At 41.3% G+C, this 13495-nt stretch overlaps 1 protein-coding gene across 1 annotated transcript in view; it reads left to right on the top strand.

Annotated features, from left to right (window-relative positions):
• Positions 1-13495, top strand: part of RAB10 (RAB10, member RAS oncogene family) — a 108965-nt gene that overhangs the window by 55539 nt on the left and 39931 nt on the right. The window contains exon 2 of the mRNA XM_011950369.1: positions 11054-11114. Within this exon, the coding sequence (XP_011805759.1) occupies positions 11054-11114 (61 nt within the window). The remainder of the gene's footprint in view (positions 1-11053; positions 11115-13495) is intronic.

The raw sequence follows: 13495 nt of genomic DNA, 5'->3' as shown, positions 1-13495 counted from the left end.
CCCAGAAATTGATCATTTAGCTATAAATGATGGTTTGGTTATTTGGTTGGTTATTTCTGCCTGCATTAATTACTGTGTATTGGTAAGTCATCAGAAGCCAAGCTCTGGAAAACTTGATTTATTTAGAGTGGCTAGAGGTTGCAGTTACTTCTCTTGCCACTGGATGGTGCTTCTGCAACATCATTAAGGCAAATAATGTGGCTGATACTGTTTTTCTTTTGAGCAGCTAAAAATTGAAATACTCATGAGCTGGGCACTGAGAATCTGTAAAAAGTGAGAATTTCCTTTAGTGTGTTTTTACATAAGCAAAACCAAAAAAGGAATCACTGTTTGGATCAAACCCTGTGATTTCTGTGCTAATTTAGCAAATGATAATGTTCAGGAGAGTCTTGATTATTCTGACAGAATTTCAGAGGGTGGTAGGTTTTTCTAGCATCTCTTATTAGCTGAGTTACTGACTTTCTTCTCATCTCTCAATTTTATAAGCTTTTCCACTCTGTTCATCTTTACTTTAACCTGCACACACCCCCCCGCCCCCAAGACAGAGTCTTGTGAGTCTTGCTCTGTCGCCCAGGCTGGAGTACAGTGCTATGATCTTGGCCTACTGCAGCCTCTGCCTCCCGGGTTCAAGTGATTCTCAAGTGACTCCCCTTCCTTAGCCTCCTGAACGGCTGGAATTACAGGCGCCTGCCACTGTACCCAGCTAATTTTTGTATTTGTAGTAGAGACGAGGTTTCACCGTGTTGGCAAGACTGGTCTTGAACTCCTGACCTTGTGATCCGCGCACTTGGGCCCCCCAAAGTGTTGGGATTACAGTCATGAGCCACCACGTCTGGTGTATCTTCAGTTTTTCTTAGGTGTTTGCATGTGGATATATATGGTGGGGGAGGGTGGAAAGTACACACTAATGAAATCATGATATTTACTTGAAAAAAGTTTAGCGCTATGAAAGTTGTGTTTGAATGTGATTACAGGAGAAAGACTGGAGGGAATGAGACTGGAGAGGTGGCTTGGGGCCATGCTCAGAAATATATTTATTCGTAGACAGTGATGATTGAGGCGGGGCCTGATGGCTCATGCCTGTAATCCCAGCACTTTGGGAGGCCAGGGTGGGTGGATCACTTGAGGTCAGGAGTTCCACACCAGCCTGGCCAAAATGGTGAAACCCTGTCTTTACTAGAAACAAAAATTAGCCGGGCATGGTGGTAGGTTCCTGTAATCCCAGCTACTTGGGAGTCTGAGGCAGGAGAATCGCTTGAACCCAGGAGGCAGAGGTTGGAGTGAGCGGAGATTGCACCGCTCCAGCCTGGGTGACAGAGTGAGACTCCGTCTCAAAAAAAAAAATAAAAGAGAGTGATGGATTGAAATGAAGTGGTTAAGCAGTGGAGAGAATGCATTTGTAAACATACCTCCTCCTCTGTTAGCCTACTTTTTATTTCTGTTAATAGGTACAGATTTTTAGAAGTCATATTACTTCAGAGCTGTGACAGTGAAGCAGCAACTGCAACAACAGATTCTTGCCCCATATGCACCTGCGCCTTACCTTTCCCAAACATTTTTAGGCTTTTTCTTCTGTTATTCAACTCCGTATTCTCTAGTCATATGTTTCTAAACTTTAAAAAAACCTAGCCTTAGAAACACTCTTCTTATTATGGAAGATGAGAATTTAATACTCTTATACCACCAGATATTCCTGGCACCTCTTCCTTCATCATTTCAATTAGTAATAACAAGTATTTTGGTTAACTGCTAAGCCAAATAGTGTACTATAATTGCATTTTCTTTTTCGTACAACTTTTTGTTTTTATTGTAGTTTACAGTTTGTGGTTACATTTGCATAGATTTCAAGGCACTGTCTCTTCTTTATCTCATGTACAATTCTTAGATCCTTTTGTTTTTCATATAAATTCTAATACTGTTTCCTCCTTCCCACTCCCAGGAAACATCCCCCCTGGAACTTTCTATTCTGAACTGGTTGCTCTCTAGGCCAATTTTGTCTACCCTTTACTTCACACTGTTGAATGGATTTCATTTCTTCTTTGTTGGTTTGGTAAAGCAATTTCTTAGTGCTCTTAGAAAGGATGCATGGGTGCTAAATATTTTGAGATCTTATATGTCTGGGAATGCCTTGCATTTGGTTTTGACTGGATATAGGTTGAAAGTATTATTAAAAGATACTGTCCTTTTGTCTTCTGGATTTTAGTGTTATTGAGAAGTTGAGAGTTGATCTGTTAATGTGGCTTAGTTTGTTTCTCTGCATGCTTTTATAAACTATTTCTGGTATTCTGAAATTTCATTGTGATGTACTTTGGTGTAAGTTTTATGCTCATTGTTCATTATGCTAGGTTCTTGGTGGGTTTTTCAGTTTAGAAGTAGATTCTTGTAGTTCTGTTTTGTTGTCTATTTTTTTAAATTATTTTCTATATGTCACTTTCTCTGTGCCTTTTCAAACTTCTGTTAGCTGTCAGATGTCCTGGTTTGCTTTTCTAATTTATTATGTCTCACATTGCCTCTGTTAACTTTTTTTTCCCTTGTTTTGATATCTGGCCGGATGCAATGGCTCATGTTTATAATCCCAGCAGTTTGGGAAGCCAGGGAGGGCGGATCACATAAGGCCAGGAGTTCCAGACCAGCCTCTCCAACATGGTGAAACCCCCTCTCTACTAAAAATACAAAAGTTAACTGGGTATGGTGGCACATGCCTGTAGTCCCAGCTGCTCCGGAGGCTGTAGCAGAAGAATGGCTTGAACCTGAAAGGTGGAGGTTGCAGTGAGCGGAGATCATGCCACTGCACTCAAGCCTGGGCAACAGGGAGACCTTGCTCCCCCCCAAAAAAAAAAAGTTGTGATATCTCATTGGAACCTTTGGCCTGAGGCTGTAAAAAGCTGATTGGTAGCAGAGTAGAAAAGGGCGAGGCTTGTCAAGTGATGTTTCAACTTAAGGGTGAAACATTTTTCTCTGGGACTCCTTAATTTCTCTGGAAAACACCATTTATCTGTTTATTCGACAGGTATTTATGGATTACCTGCTAAATGTCAGGTATTGTTCTGGGTGTGGGGAATTTAACTCAACAGATAAAAATCTCTACCCTTTTGAGTCTCACATTTTGGCAATGAGAGACGGATAATAACAGAAATAAGGACACGTTAAAGTTTAAAAGTCAGGAAGAAGGTTAGAAGTGTTAACAGACAATGGGTGGGGAACATGGAGAAATATTGCAACTTAGGGTAGCTAGGGGAAAGAGCCATGATGGATGAGAAAGGTAGTCAGAGGTTAGGGGAATAGTACCTTTATGGAAAGGTAGTGAGAGGCGAACCTGGCTGTCTTGTGCATAGAGCAACAAAAGGGAAGTCAATACAGTTAGCTAGATCAGAGTGAGATGAGGTAGAAAATGCTGAGGGCAGGGTAGAAAGGGGGAGGTGGGAGAATATGTAGGGCTTTATTTATGGATTTAAAGAGTTTTAGTGTTTGTGAGAGATGGGATATAGAGATAACTAATAAGCAGTTGGGTATCTTGGGTTTGGAGTTCAGGGGAGAGTTGAAGTGAGAGATCATCAGTGTGTATGTGGAATTTAAAACCATGAAACTAGGGAATGCGTCAAGATAGAAAATAGAAGTCCACTTCAATTTTTAGGGGTCAGAGAGATGAGGAGAAACCAGCAATGAAGATTAATGAGTGGCTAGAAAGGTAGGAAAGTCAGGAGTTTTCATGCAGAAAAGAGTGAAGAACTGCTTCATCTATAGCTAGTAAGATCAGATGAGGACCGGGCGCGGTGGCTCATTCCTGTAATCCCAGAACTTTGGGAGGCCGAGGTGAGTGGATCGCCTGAGGTCAGGAGTTGGAGACCAGCCTGGCCAACATGGTGAAACCCTGACTTTACTAAAAATACAGAAGTTAGCCGTGTATGGCGGTGTGTGCCTGTAGTCCCAGCTTTTCGGGAGACTGAGGCAGGAGAATTGCTTGAACTTGGAAGGCAGAGGTTGCAGTGGGCTGAGATGGTGCCACTCCACTGCAGCCTGGGTGAAAGAGTGAGACTCTGTCTCAGAGAAAAAGAAAAGAAAAGGAAAAAAAAAGATCAGATGAGGACTTAGAAATGATCATTGGATTTGGGAACATGGCGACCGTTGACCATAGTGAGAGCTGTGTGTGTGTGTGTATGTGTGTGTGTTGAGGTGGTTAATAATAACAACAAAGCCTGTTTGGAAAGGATTCAAGAGGTGGGAGGAGAGAAAACTAGAGACAGCACATATAGGTAACTTTCAAGAAGCTTGATAAAAACAAAAAGTGAAATGGAGAGGAAACTCAGTGAGGAAGGATCCTTAACCTCCAAATTTTTTTTTTTTTTTTTTTTGAGACAGAGTCTCGCTCTGTCGCCCAGGCTGGAGTGCAGTGGCCGGATCTCAGCTCACTGCAAGCTCCGCCTCCCGGGTTTACGCCATTCTCCTGCCTCAGCCTCCCGAGTAGCTGGGACTACAGGCGCCCACCACCTCGCCCGGCTAGTTTTTTGTATTTTTTAGTAGAGACGGGGTTTCACCGTGTTAGCCAGGATGATCTCGATCTCCTGACCTCGTGATCCGCCCGTCTCGGCCTCCCAAAGTGCTGGGATTACAGGCTTGAGCCACCGCGCCCGGCCACCTCCAAATTTAAGAGGGTTAGTAGTAGAGCCTACTAGTTGTGATTATTGACTAGATGAAATGTGAGGGAAACTCAGGGAGTCCAAAATGAGGCTTGTATCTTGACCAGTTAGAATAAGTAGGTACCTGAAAACAGCCCAAATTCTTAGACATTTTCCAGCGATGCCTAGTTTCCATCCCAGGGGGTTTAGAGCTTTCAGATTGTATCCTTATTTCATCTTTCTTCAGGCAAGTTTCCTGAAATAGTATCAGTTGTCACACTTGTCGTTAAGATTAATTAATAAATTGTATACGTAGCTGAAGTTGTTGGTCATGTTCAGAGTTAGTCTAGACAGCCAGGTCATTTTAGGATGATTTTCTGAGAAATTCTTAAAGAAAAACATAATATGGGTTGTAGAAATAGGGTTAGGTTAAATGGTGGGTAAATGGCCCTTTTTTCTTTTGATTGTGTATGAGAAACATAATAGGGGCAAGCTGAAATATTTTGGCTGATTAAAAAGCAGACTGGCTCAAATTAAGAGAGGAGCAATAAGGTAAACCCAAGAGTTTGAAGGAATGGGGTATTACTGTAGATTCTGGGGATAACAGGTTTTGTTGAAGGTTGGTGTTAAACCATTTCTTGTTGAGAGGTTAGTTATGAAAAATGAGATGCAGAGTAGAGCGAAGTTATGAATGATTTTGTTTCTTCCTTTTATATGGTGAACATTTCTCTACCCCAGGACCTCTTTGCAGAAGTTTATGGGCAAGGACTTTGTTTTCTTTTTTTTCCCCCTGGATCCCCAGAATATTTGGATCAAAAATAATTATTTCCCTGGAGAAATCTGTGAAGTCTGTATTTGAATTTTAATTATTGGTATATACTGTCACCCATCTGCCATGGAAAGATGATGTCAGCAATACAGATCAAACCAATATTCTTTAGAAACACATAACAGGTTTTAATTATCTCATATACACACACACACACACACACACACACACACACACATATATATATATTTAAGACTGCAGCACATATTTTCTTCTGAAGTTTGAGTTACCTTTAGGTCTGTTTATGTGTTTTAGACAGATTGCTTCATTAAATGTTCTCTGTCAGTTGAGGCTTGCATAGATACCTCTCTTGTGTTTGTTCCACAGGAGCAAAACTGAATCTTGAAAGACAAATGACGTTTACCAGGAAGAGAAAACTGGGATGAGGAGAGGATTTAGGAAGTAGCGTATGCTAAACGAGAGACATGAAAAAACATGATCAGGGATGTCATGTAGACTGAAGACTTCGATACTAAGAGGCATTTTCACAATTTTATCCTGAAAGCATAGAGAAAAAAATCAACTTGTCATTTTCAAAAACTTACTCTGACTGTAATCTCAATAAAAGGACAACTTTTAAAGTCAAGCTTTATGAAAAATTTGCTACCTTGTTTTTGTTTTTCTCATGTTTTTATTATTTATTTTGAGACAGGGTGTTACTCTGTTGCTCAGGCTGGAGTGCAGTGGCATGATCACAGCTCACTGCAGCCTCAACATCTTGGACTCAGGTGATCCTCCCACCAAAGCCTCCCAAGTAGCTGGGACTACAGAGATGAGGTTTTGCCATGTTGCTCAGGCTGGTCTTGAACTCCTGGACTCAAGTGATCCTCTTATGTTGGCCTGCTAAAGTGCTAGGATTATAGGCATGAGCCACTACACCCAGCCTTTTTCCTTACTTAAAAAAAAAAAAAGCCGCCTTATTTTGTCCATTTCATTTCATTTCATTCTATATTTTTGAGACAGTTTCATTCTTGTCACCCAGGCTGGAGTGCAGTGGCAGGGTCTTGACTCACTACAACCTCCGCCTCCAGGGTTCAAGCAATTTCCCTGTCTCAGCCTCCCGAGTAGCTGGGATTACAGGCGCCCACCACCACGCCTGGCTAATTTTTGTATTTTTAGTGGAGATGGGGTTTCACTGTGTTGGCTAGGCAGGTCTCAAACTCCTAACCTCAGGTGACCCTCCTGCCTCGGCCTCTGAATGTGCTGGGATTACAGGTGTGAGCCACCGCGCCTGGCCATATTTATTTATTATGTATTTTTTTGAGACATAGGCTTGCGCTGTTGCCCAGGCTGGAGTGCAGTGGTGCAATCTTGGCTCACTGCAGCCTCCACCTCCTGGGTTCAAGCAATTCTCATGCCTCAGCCTCCCGAGTAGCTGGGATTATAGGCACGTGACACCATGCCTGGCTAATTTTTGTATTTTTAGTAGAGACGGAGTTTCACCTCGTTGGCCAGGCTAGTCTTGAACTCCTGACTTGAAGTGATACCCCCGCCTTAGCCACCCAAGGTGCTGGGATAACAGGCGTGAGCCACTGTGCCTGGCCCCTCTTAGTAATTTTAATCATGTTAAGTAAGTACTGTATCTGAAAATTTGGGGGTTCAGTTTTCTTTGTTGACTTACTCAAAGTGGGTAAATTTTATGTGGCGTTTAATGTTTCTTAATTTTGTATTGTTAGCTAGTATTAAGTAGAGTTTTATTTGTGGGAATCCTGTAGGATCTGAAGAATTTATACCTTCAGAAAGTTTTTACATTTGCTGTTAATAGCCAAGGATCATTTTTGATGTATTCAGATCGTCAAATCTGAACTGTGAGGCCTGGTATCTGAAGCTTCCTTTTATGATCACCCTTTGCCAGTGAATAGTTGTGTTTTGTTTTTTTCCCTTGGCAGCTCTCACTAAGATTGTAGTCATTTCTAGGTTTCACACAAAGAAGGTCTTGGTTCCAGTTGCTTAAAGTCTCCAGACCTAGACCTTTCATCGTGTTCTCAGTATGGCTGTTAAAAATGTAAGCTCAGGCCGGGCGTGGTGGCTCACGCCTGTAATCCCATCACTTTGGGAGTCTGAGGCTGGTGGATTACGAGGGGAGGAGATCGGGACCATCCTGGCTAACACGGTGAAACCCGTCTCTACTAAAAATACAAAAAATTAGCCAGGCGTGGTGTCAGATGCCTGTAGTCCTAGCTAGTCAGGAGGCTGAAGCAGGAGAATGGCGTGAACCCATGAGGAGGAGCTCGCAGTAAGCCGAGATTGCGCCACTGCACTCCAGCCTGGGTGACAGAGCGAGACTCCATCTCAAAGAAAAAAAAGCAAGCTCAGGTTGGATGCAGTGGCTCACGCATATAATCCTGGCATCTTGGGAGCCTGTGGCAAGAGGATCACTTGAGCTCAGGAGTTAGAGCACCAGCCTGGGCAACATAGCGGGACGTCGTCTCTACAAAAAATACAAGAATTAGCTGGGCAGGGTGGCACATACCTGTAGTCCCAGCTACTCAGGAGGCCGAGATGGGAGGATCACCTGAGCCCAGGAGGTTGAGGCTGCAGTGAGCCATGGCTGTGACAACTGCACTCCATCCTGGGCAACAGAATGACAGCGTGTCTCCATAAAACAAAACAAAACAAAACAAAAAGCAAGCTCTTTGGTTATGTTCTCTACAGCCCTGCTACTGTCAAAGTGCAAATAAAGCCTTTTTATCTGCTCTGGTTTTCGGTTCCGTCTTTATTTCTGGCGTACAGCAGTTTCTCTTGAAGAAATTTATTGACAGTGTGCTTGATATATGAAACATTTTTGGATGTTTTGTAGTGAAATAAGTTTCAGTTTATTGGGAGTGCTCTATTGCTGGGATTGGATAACTCAAATTTGTCTGCAAATTTACTTAATATTCCTTTTATAAACAGATGTTAGCCCTTTCACTTTGCTTTTTACTATCTTTTTACTCCACTTATTGCCTTCAAGTCAAATGGACTATTGCTGTCATTCATAAGATGATACAGTCGGCCAGGCGCGGTGGCTCAAGCCTGTAATCCCAGCACTTTGGGAGGCCGAGACGGGCAGATCACGAGGTCAGGAGATCGAGACCATCCTGGCTAACACGGTGAAACCCCGTCTCTACTAAAAATACAAAAACTAGCCGGGCGAGGTGGCGGGCGCCTGTAGTCCCAGCTACTCAGGAGGCTGAGGCAGGAGAATGGCATAAACCCGGGAGGCGGAGCTTGCAGTGAGCTGAGATCCGGCCACTGCACTCCAGTCCGGGCGACAGAGCGAGACTCCGCCTCAAAAAAAAAAAAAAAAAAAAAAAAAAAAAGATGATACAGTCACAGAGCAGCTTCAGAATTCTCGTGTAGAAAGTGTAAGGATGTATGCCAGAACTTTAGAGTATTTTTGTGGCATCCTTGCCATAGCGGGTGGGTGGGTGGATGGATGGATGGATGAATAGATGAATGGATGGATGAATGAACCTTCTAGTAATGTTTAGTTTGCAGCTTATACCTTTTTCTGATTGATCCTGTTTTGAAGGTACCTTTTTCTTTCTCTAATAACTTCTTTTCAACTCTGTCAAGTAAGCCCTATAGGACACTGCTGTTGGAAACTTGGCTTTTTGATCTTTGGAACATACTTTAAGAATTACTGACTGAACCTACTCTTTCGGTATTTGACCCCTTCTGAAACAATGCTTGCATTTTGTTACAGTTTTATTTCCTAATGTGAACTTTTAATATAATACTATGAATTTCTTTCTAAAACACTACTTTAGCTGTATCCTACAAAGTTTGATATTATGTTCTCTTTTTAATTCATTTCAGAAATTTTCTAATTTTCACTATAATTTCTTTTTTGATCCATGAATTTCCAGATATTTTGGAGTTTTCCCAGATGTGTTTCTGTTACTGATTTCTAGTTCATTTTGTTGCAGACAGCATACTTTTGGCTGGGTGCGGTGACTCACGTCCGTAATCCTAGCACCTTGGGAGGCCAAGGCCAGTGGGTCACTTTGAGCGTTCGAGACCAGCCTGGCCAACATGGCGAGACCCTGTCCTACAAAAAGATACAAAACTTAGCTGGGCATGGTGGCTCGTGCCTGTGGTCTTAGCTACTTGGAAGGCTGAGGTAAGAGGATCACTTAAGCCGGGAAGTGGAGGTTATAGTGAGCTGAGATCATGCCACTGCACTCTAGCCTGGGTGACAGAATGAGACCTTGTCTCAAAAAAAAAAACAAAAAACAGAAAGTGAAAACATACTTTGTATAAAAACCTCCATACTCTTCGTTTGTTTGTTTGTTTTTGAGATGGAGTCTCGCTCTGTCGCCCGGGCTGGAGTGCAATGGTGCGATCTCAGCTTACTGCAACCTCCGCCTCCCAGGTTCAAGCGATTCTCCTGCCTCAGCCTAATGAGTAACTGGGATTGCAAGTGTGCACTACCACACCCAGCTAATTTTTGTATTTTTAGTAGAGATGGGGTTTCACCACATTAGCCAGACTGGTCTCGAACTCCTGACCTCAGGTGATCCACCTGCCTTGGCCTCCCAAAGTGCTGGGATTACAGGCGTGAGCCACCATGCCCAGTGACTTCAATACTGTTAAATGTGTTGAAACTTCTTTTACGACCCTTAGGTTTTCTCTTAGTACATGTTCAGTCTGCACTTGAAAATGGTATGTATTCTGTTGCTGATGGATGGAGATTATGTCAAATTGGTTAATATAGTGTGGTTTAAGTCTTCTGTATCATTATTGATTTTTCTGTCTACTTAAAAAAAAATCTGTTTTTCAGGGAAGGAATGTTGAAGTCTCCAACTATAATTGTAGTTTGCAGTTCTATTAATTTTTGCTTCATGCTAAACATTTGTATTTTTATCCCTTCCTAAAGAATAGACTGCTTTATCATTACGAAATGACCCTCTATCCTTGGTAGTTTCCCTTTGTTCTGCAAGTTAGTGAACTCAATATTTTTCCCCCACTAGGAACCTTTTTATTCTTATGCATTAGAATATTAGGCATTTTAAATTTTACTTTCTTATATCCTAATTTGTAAAAACTCACTCTTTTTTCTGTTTCTCTGTCTCTCTGTCTTTTGTTTGTTTGTTTGTTTTTGGACATGATCTCGTTCTGTTGCCCAGGCTCAAGTGCAGTGGTGCAATTAAAGGCTCACTGCAACCTCTGCCTCCTGGGTTCAAGGGATTCTCCTGCCTCAGCCTCCTGAGCAGCTGGGACTACAGTCCAGTCGTGTGCCACTATGCCCAGCTAATTTTTTGTGTTTTTACTATTTTTGTATTTTTAGTAGAAACAGGGTTTCACCATGTGCCCAGGCTGTTCTCGAACTCCTGGGCTTACACCGTCCGTCCGCCTCAGCCTCTCAAAAGTGTGGGGATTAGAGGTGTGAGCCACCATGCGCAGCCCAAAACTTGGCCTTTCTGTATCTATTTTTCCTCCTATCCGTAATCTTGTATTACTCAGGGTTAAAATTGAATGCACTTGCTTGGTGTCACATACTTTGTGAATATCTGGAATCAAACACAGACAAGTTTAAAAGGTGTGAGCCTTTTTAGTGTGATTAATTTTAGTATAGCCAGATATAAAGCCACAGTTACAGTTTACCTTTTTTTCTGCATTGTAGGAATAGACTTCAAGATCAAAACAGTTGAATTACAAGGAAAGAAGATCAAGCTACAGATATGGTAAGTGATGCCTGTTTACTTTAGGTAGCAGAATGCCAGGTTCCTTAAGGTTTCACAGTGAAATTCTTTTTTGTCACAGGTTTAGATTCTGTGAGACTTTCCTTTTTAAAGCAGGCAGTCAGGTGACCTTTTTGTGCAGTAAAAACCATTGCATGGACTTAAGTCCATGAGCTCTAATAACCTTTTCTACTTTATGAACTCAGGTAAGTTATATACTCATTAGGCTTTTTATCTTCATGTGTAAAGGAGGATAGTAACACCCATCTCAATGGATTGTTATAAGGATTACATGAAATAATATATGCCAAGTTTTTGGTGAAATGCATTGTGAAAATACTTGTTTTCTTTAATACGTTTTTAACTTTTTATGGGCATTATTTTTATTAGTTTGTATTAGGTTTGCCTGAAGAAATACAAAAAATTCTTTGAATTTGTATTTGTCTGAATCATAGAATTTAGAATTATAATGGCAATATTTTCTAGCAAATGTTATGTGTTTTATGTGTATTATGTATATTAACCCATCAATTACTAACAAGGACCCTGTTAAATCTGTGTTACTTCTTTTGAGAAAACAGCTTTGTTGAGGTATAACTGAGATAGAATAAGTGCACATAAAGTGTACAACTTAATAAGTTTTGACATACCTATAAACCTGTAAAACCATCACAACAGTCAAGATAATGAACATATTTGTCACCTCAAAAGTTTCCTCAAGCTTCCTTGTGATCTTTTATAATCCCTTCTTCCCCACTACCCCTGGTCCTCAGGCAGCCACTGTGATTGCTTTCTGTCACTGTGTTTCTTTCTTTCTTTCTTTTTTTTTTTTTTTTTTGAGACTCCGTCACCCAGGCTGGAGTGCAGTGGTGCGATCTTGGCTCACTGCAAGCTCTGCCTCCCAGGTTCATGCCATTCTCCTACCTCAGCCTCCCGAATAGCTGGGACTATGGGCGCCCGCCACCTCGCCCGGCTAATTTTTTATTTTTATTTTTAGTAGAAACGGGATTTCGCCATGTTAGCCAGGATGGTCTTGATCTCCTGATCTCGTGATCCACCTGCCTCGGCCTCCCAAAGTGCTGGGATTACAGGCGTGAGCCCCTGCGCCCCACCTGTATTTCTAATACCGTATATAAATGGATGGTATGTTTTCTCTTTGTCTTTTTTGGGGGGCTGGGGTCAGCCTTCTTTCACTCACCATAATTATTTTGGAAATTATCAATTAGTTAATTACTTTTTATTGCTGAGTACTATTTCATTAAGATACACAACAACTTGTTTATTCAGCATAAAGCTGCTATGAGTCTTTGTGTAGGCATATACTTTCTTTTCTCTTGGATTGTTCCTGTTTTACAGATAATGAAACAGGTGTACTTTGAAATAATTTAACCAAGGTCTTAGAACATGTTAGTGGCAGAGCTAGGATGCATACTTGCTGGGATTACAGACATGAGCCACTGCGCCTGGCCCATTTTTTGTTCTTCATCGCTTGTCAGCAACTGCATTGGGCCAAATGTGGTGGCTCAATTGTGGAGGCAGGAGGATTGCTTGAGACCAGCCTGGGCAACATAGTGAGACCCCTCTCTACCCTAAAAAATTGTGAATTCATGTTTTCTCTGTTTTTTGTTTTTGTTTTTCTTTTTTTTTTTTGCCGTGATAGGACCTATCATATGATAGTTATGAGGATGAGTAATACATATAGAGCACTTTAGAACAGTGTCACATAATTACCATTCAGTAAATCGTAGCTACTATTATTTTGGGATCTCCCATTATGAGGTTAGAACCTAAGAATATTATTTTAGGGCATGAGCAGAGGAGGCAGTTAGCAAAAGACATTGCAAAGCCATTCTTGGAGACTTAGAAGAGAGTCAGGAGACAGCAGTATCCCAGAATCCAATAGAAGACAGTTTTGAGAATTAGGTATTCCCTTTGAAAGGAAGCTAATAGTTAGAAATTGTATATGTTTAACCAAAATGTCTCTGTTACCTGATGTTGTAATTAGAAATATCTTTATGTGTAACATTCTTAAAATTTAATATAAATCTAATAGAATTTAGATATTTTTAAGTGTTTGCTAAAACTAGTAGTTCTCTTTGAGGCAAAACCCACTTGCTGACCATTGATTTTTGTTTACTTTAACTGGGAAATAAGTCAGCAAATGAACTGTGGCTCATATTCTGTTTCATTGTAATTAAAGTTGATCTCTAAGGAAGGATGTCAACTGTTTATTCTGAATTTCAAATAGGCGCCCTCCTCATCCATGCCTGAGTGGCGACCTTTGTTCCAAGCCCTGACTAACTCTGCCATGCTGATTGGCTCTCTTAACTGTGTCCCTTTGTGTGTATACTTCAAGCCACCAATTTTCTTTTTTTTTTTTTTTT

The sequence above is a fragment of the Colobus angolensis genome, unplaced genomic scaffold (assembly GCF_000951035.1).
Source record: "Colobus angolensis palliatus isolate OR3802 unplaced genomic scaffold, Cang.pa_1.0 Scaffold109, whole genome shotgun sequence".
NCBI lineage: Eukaryota > Metazoa > Chordata > Mammalia > Primates > Cercopithecidae > Colobus > Colobus angolensis.
Note: the sequence above shows the minus strand (reverse complement) of the source record. Positions and strands in the feature narration are given on the sequence as shown.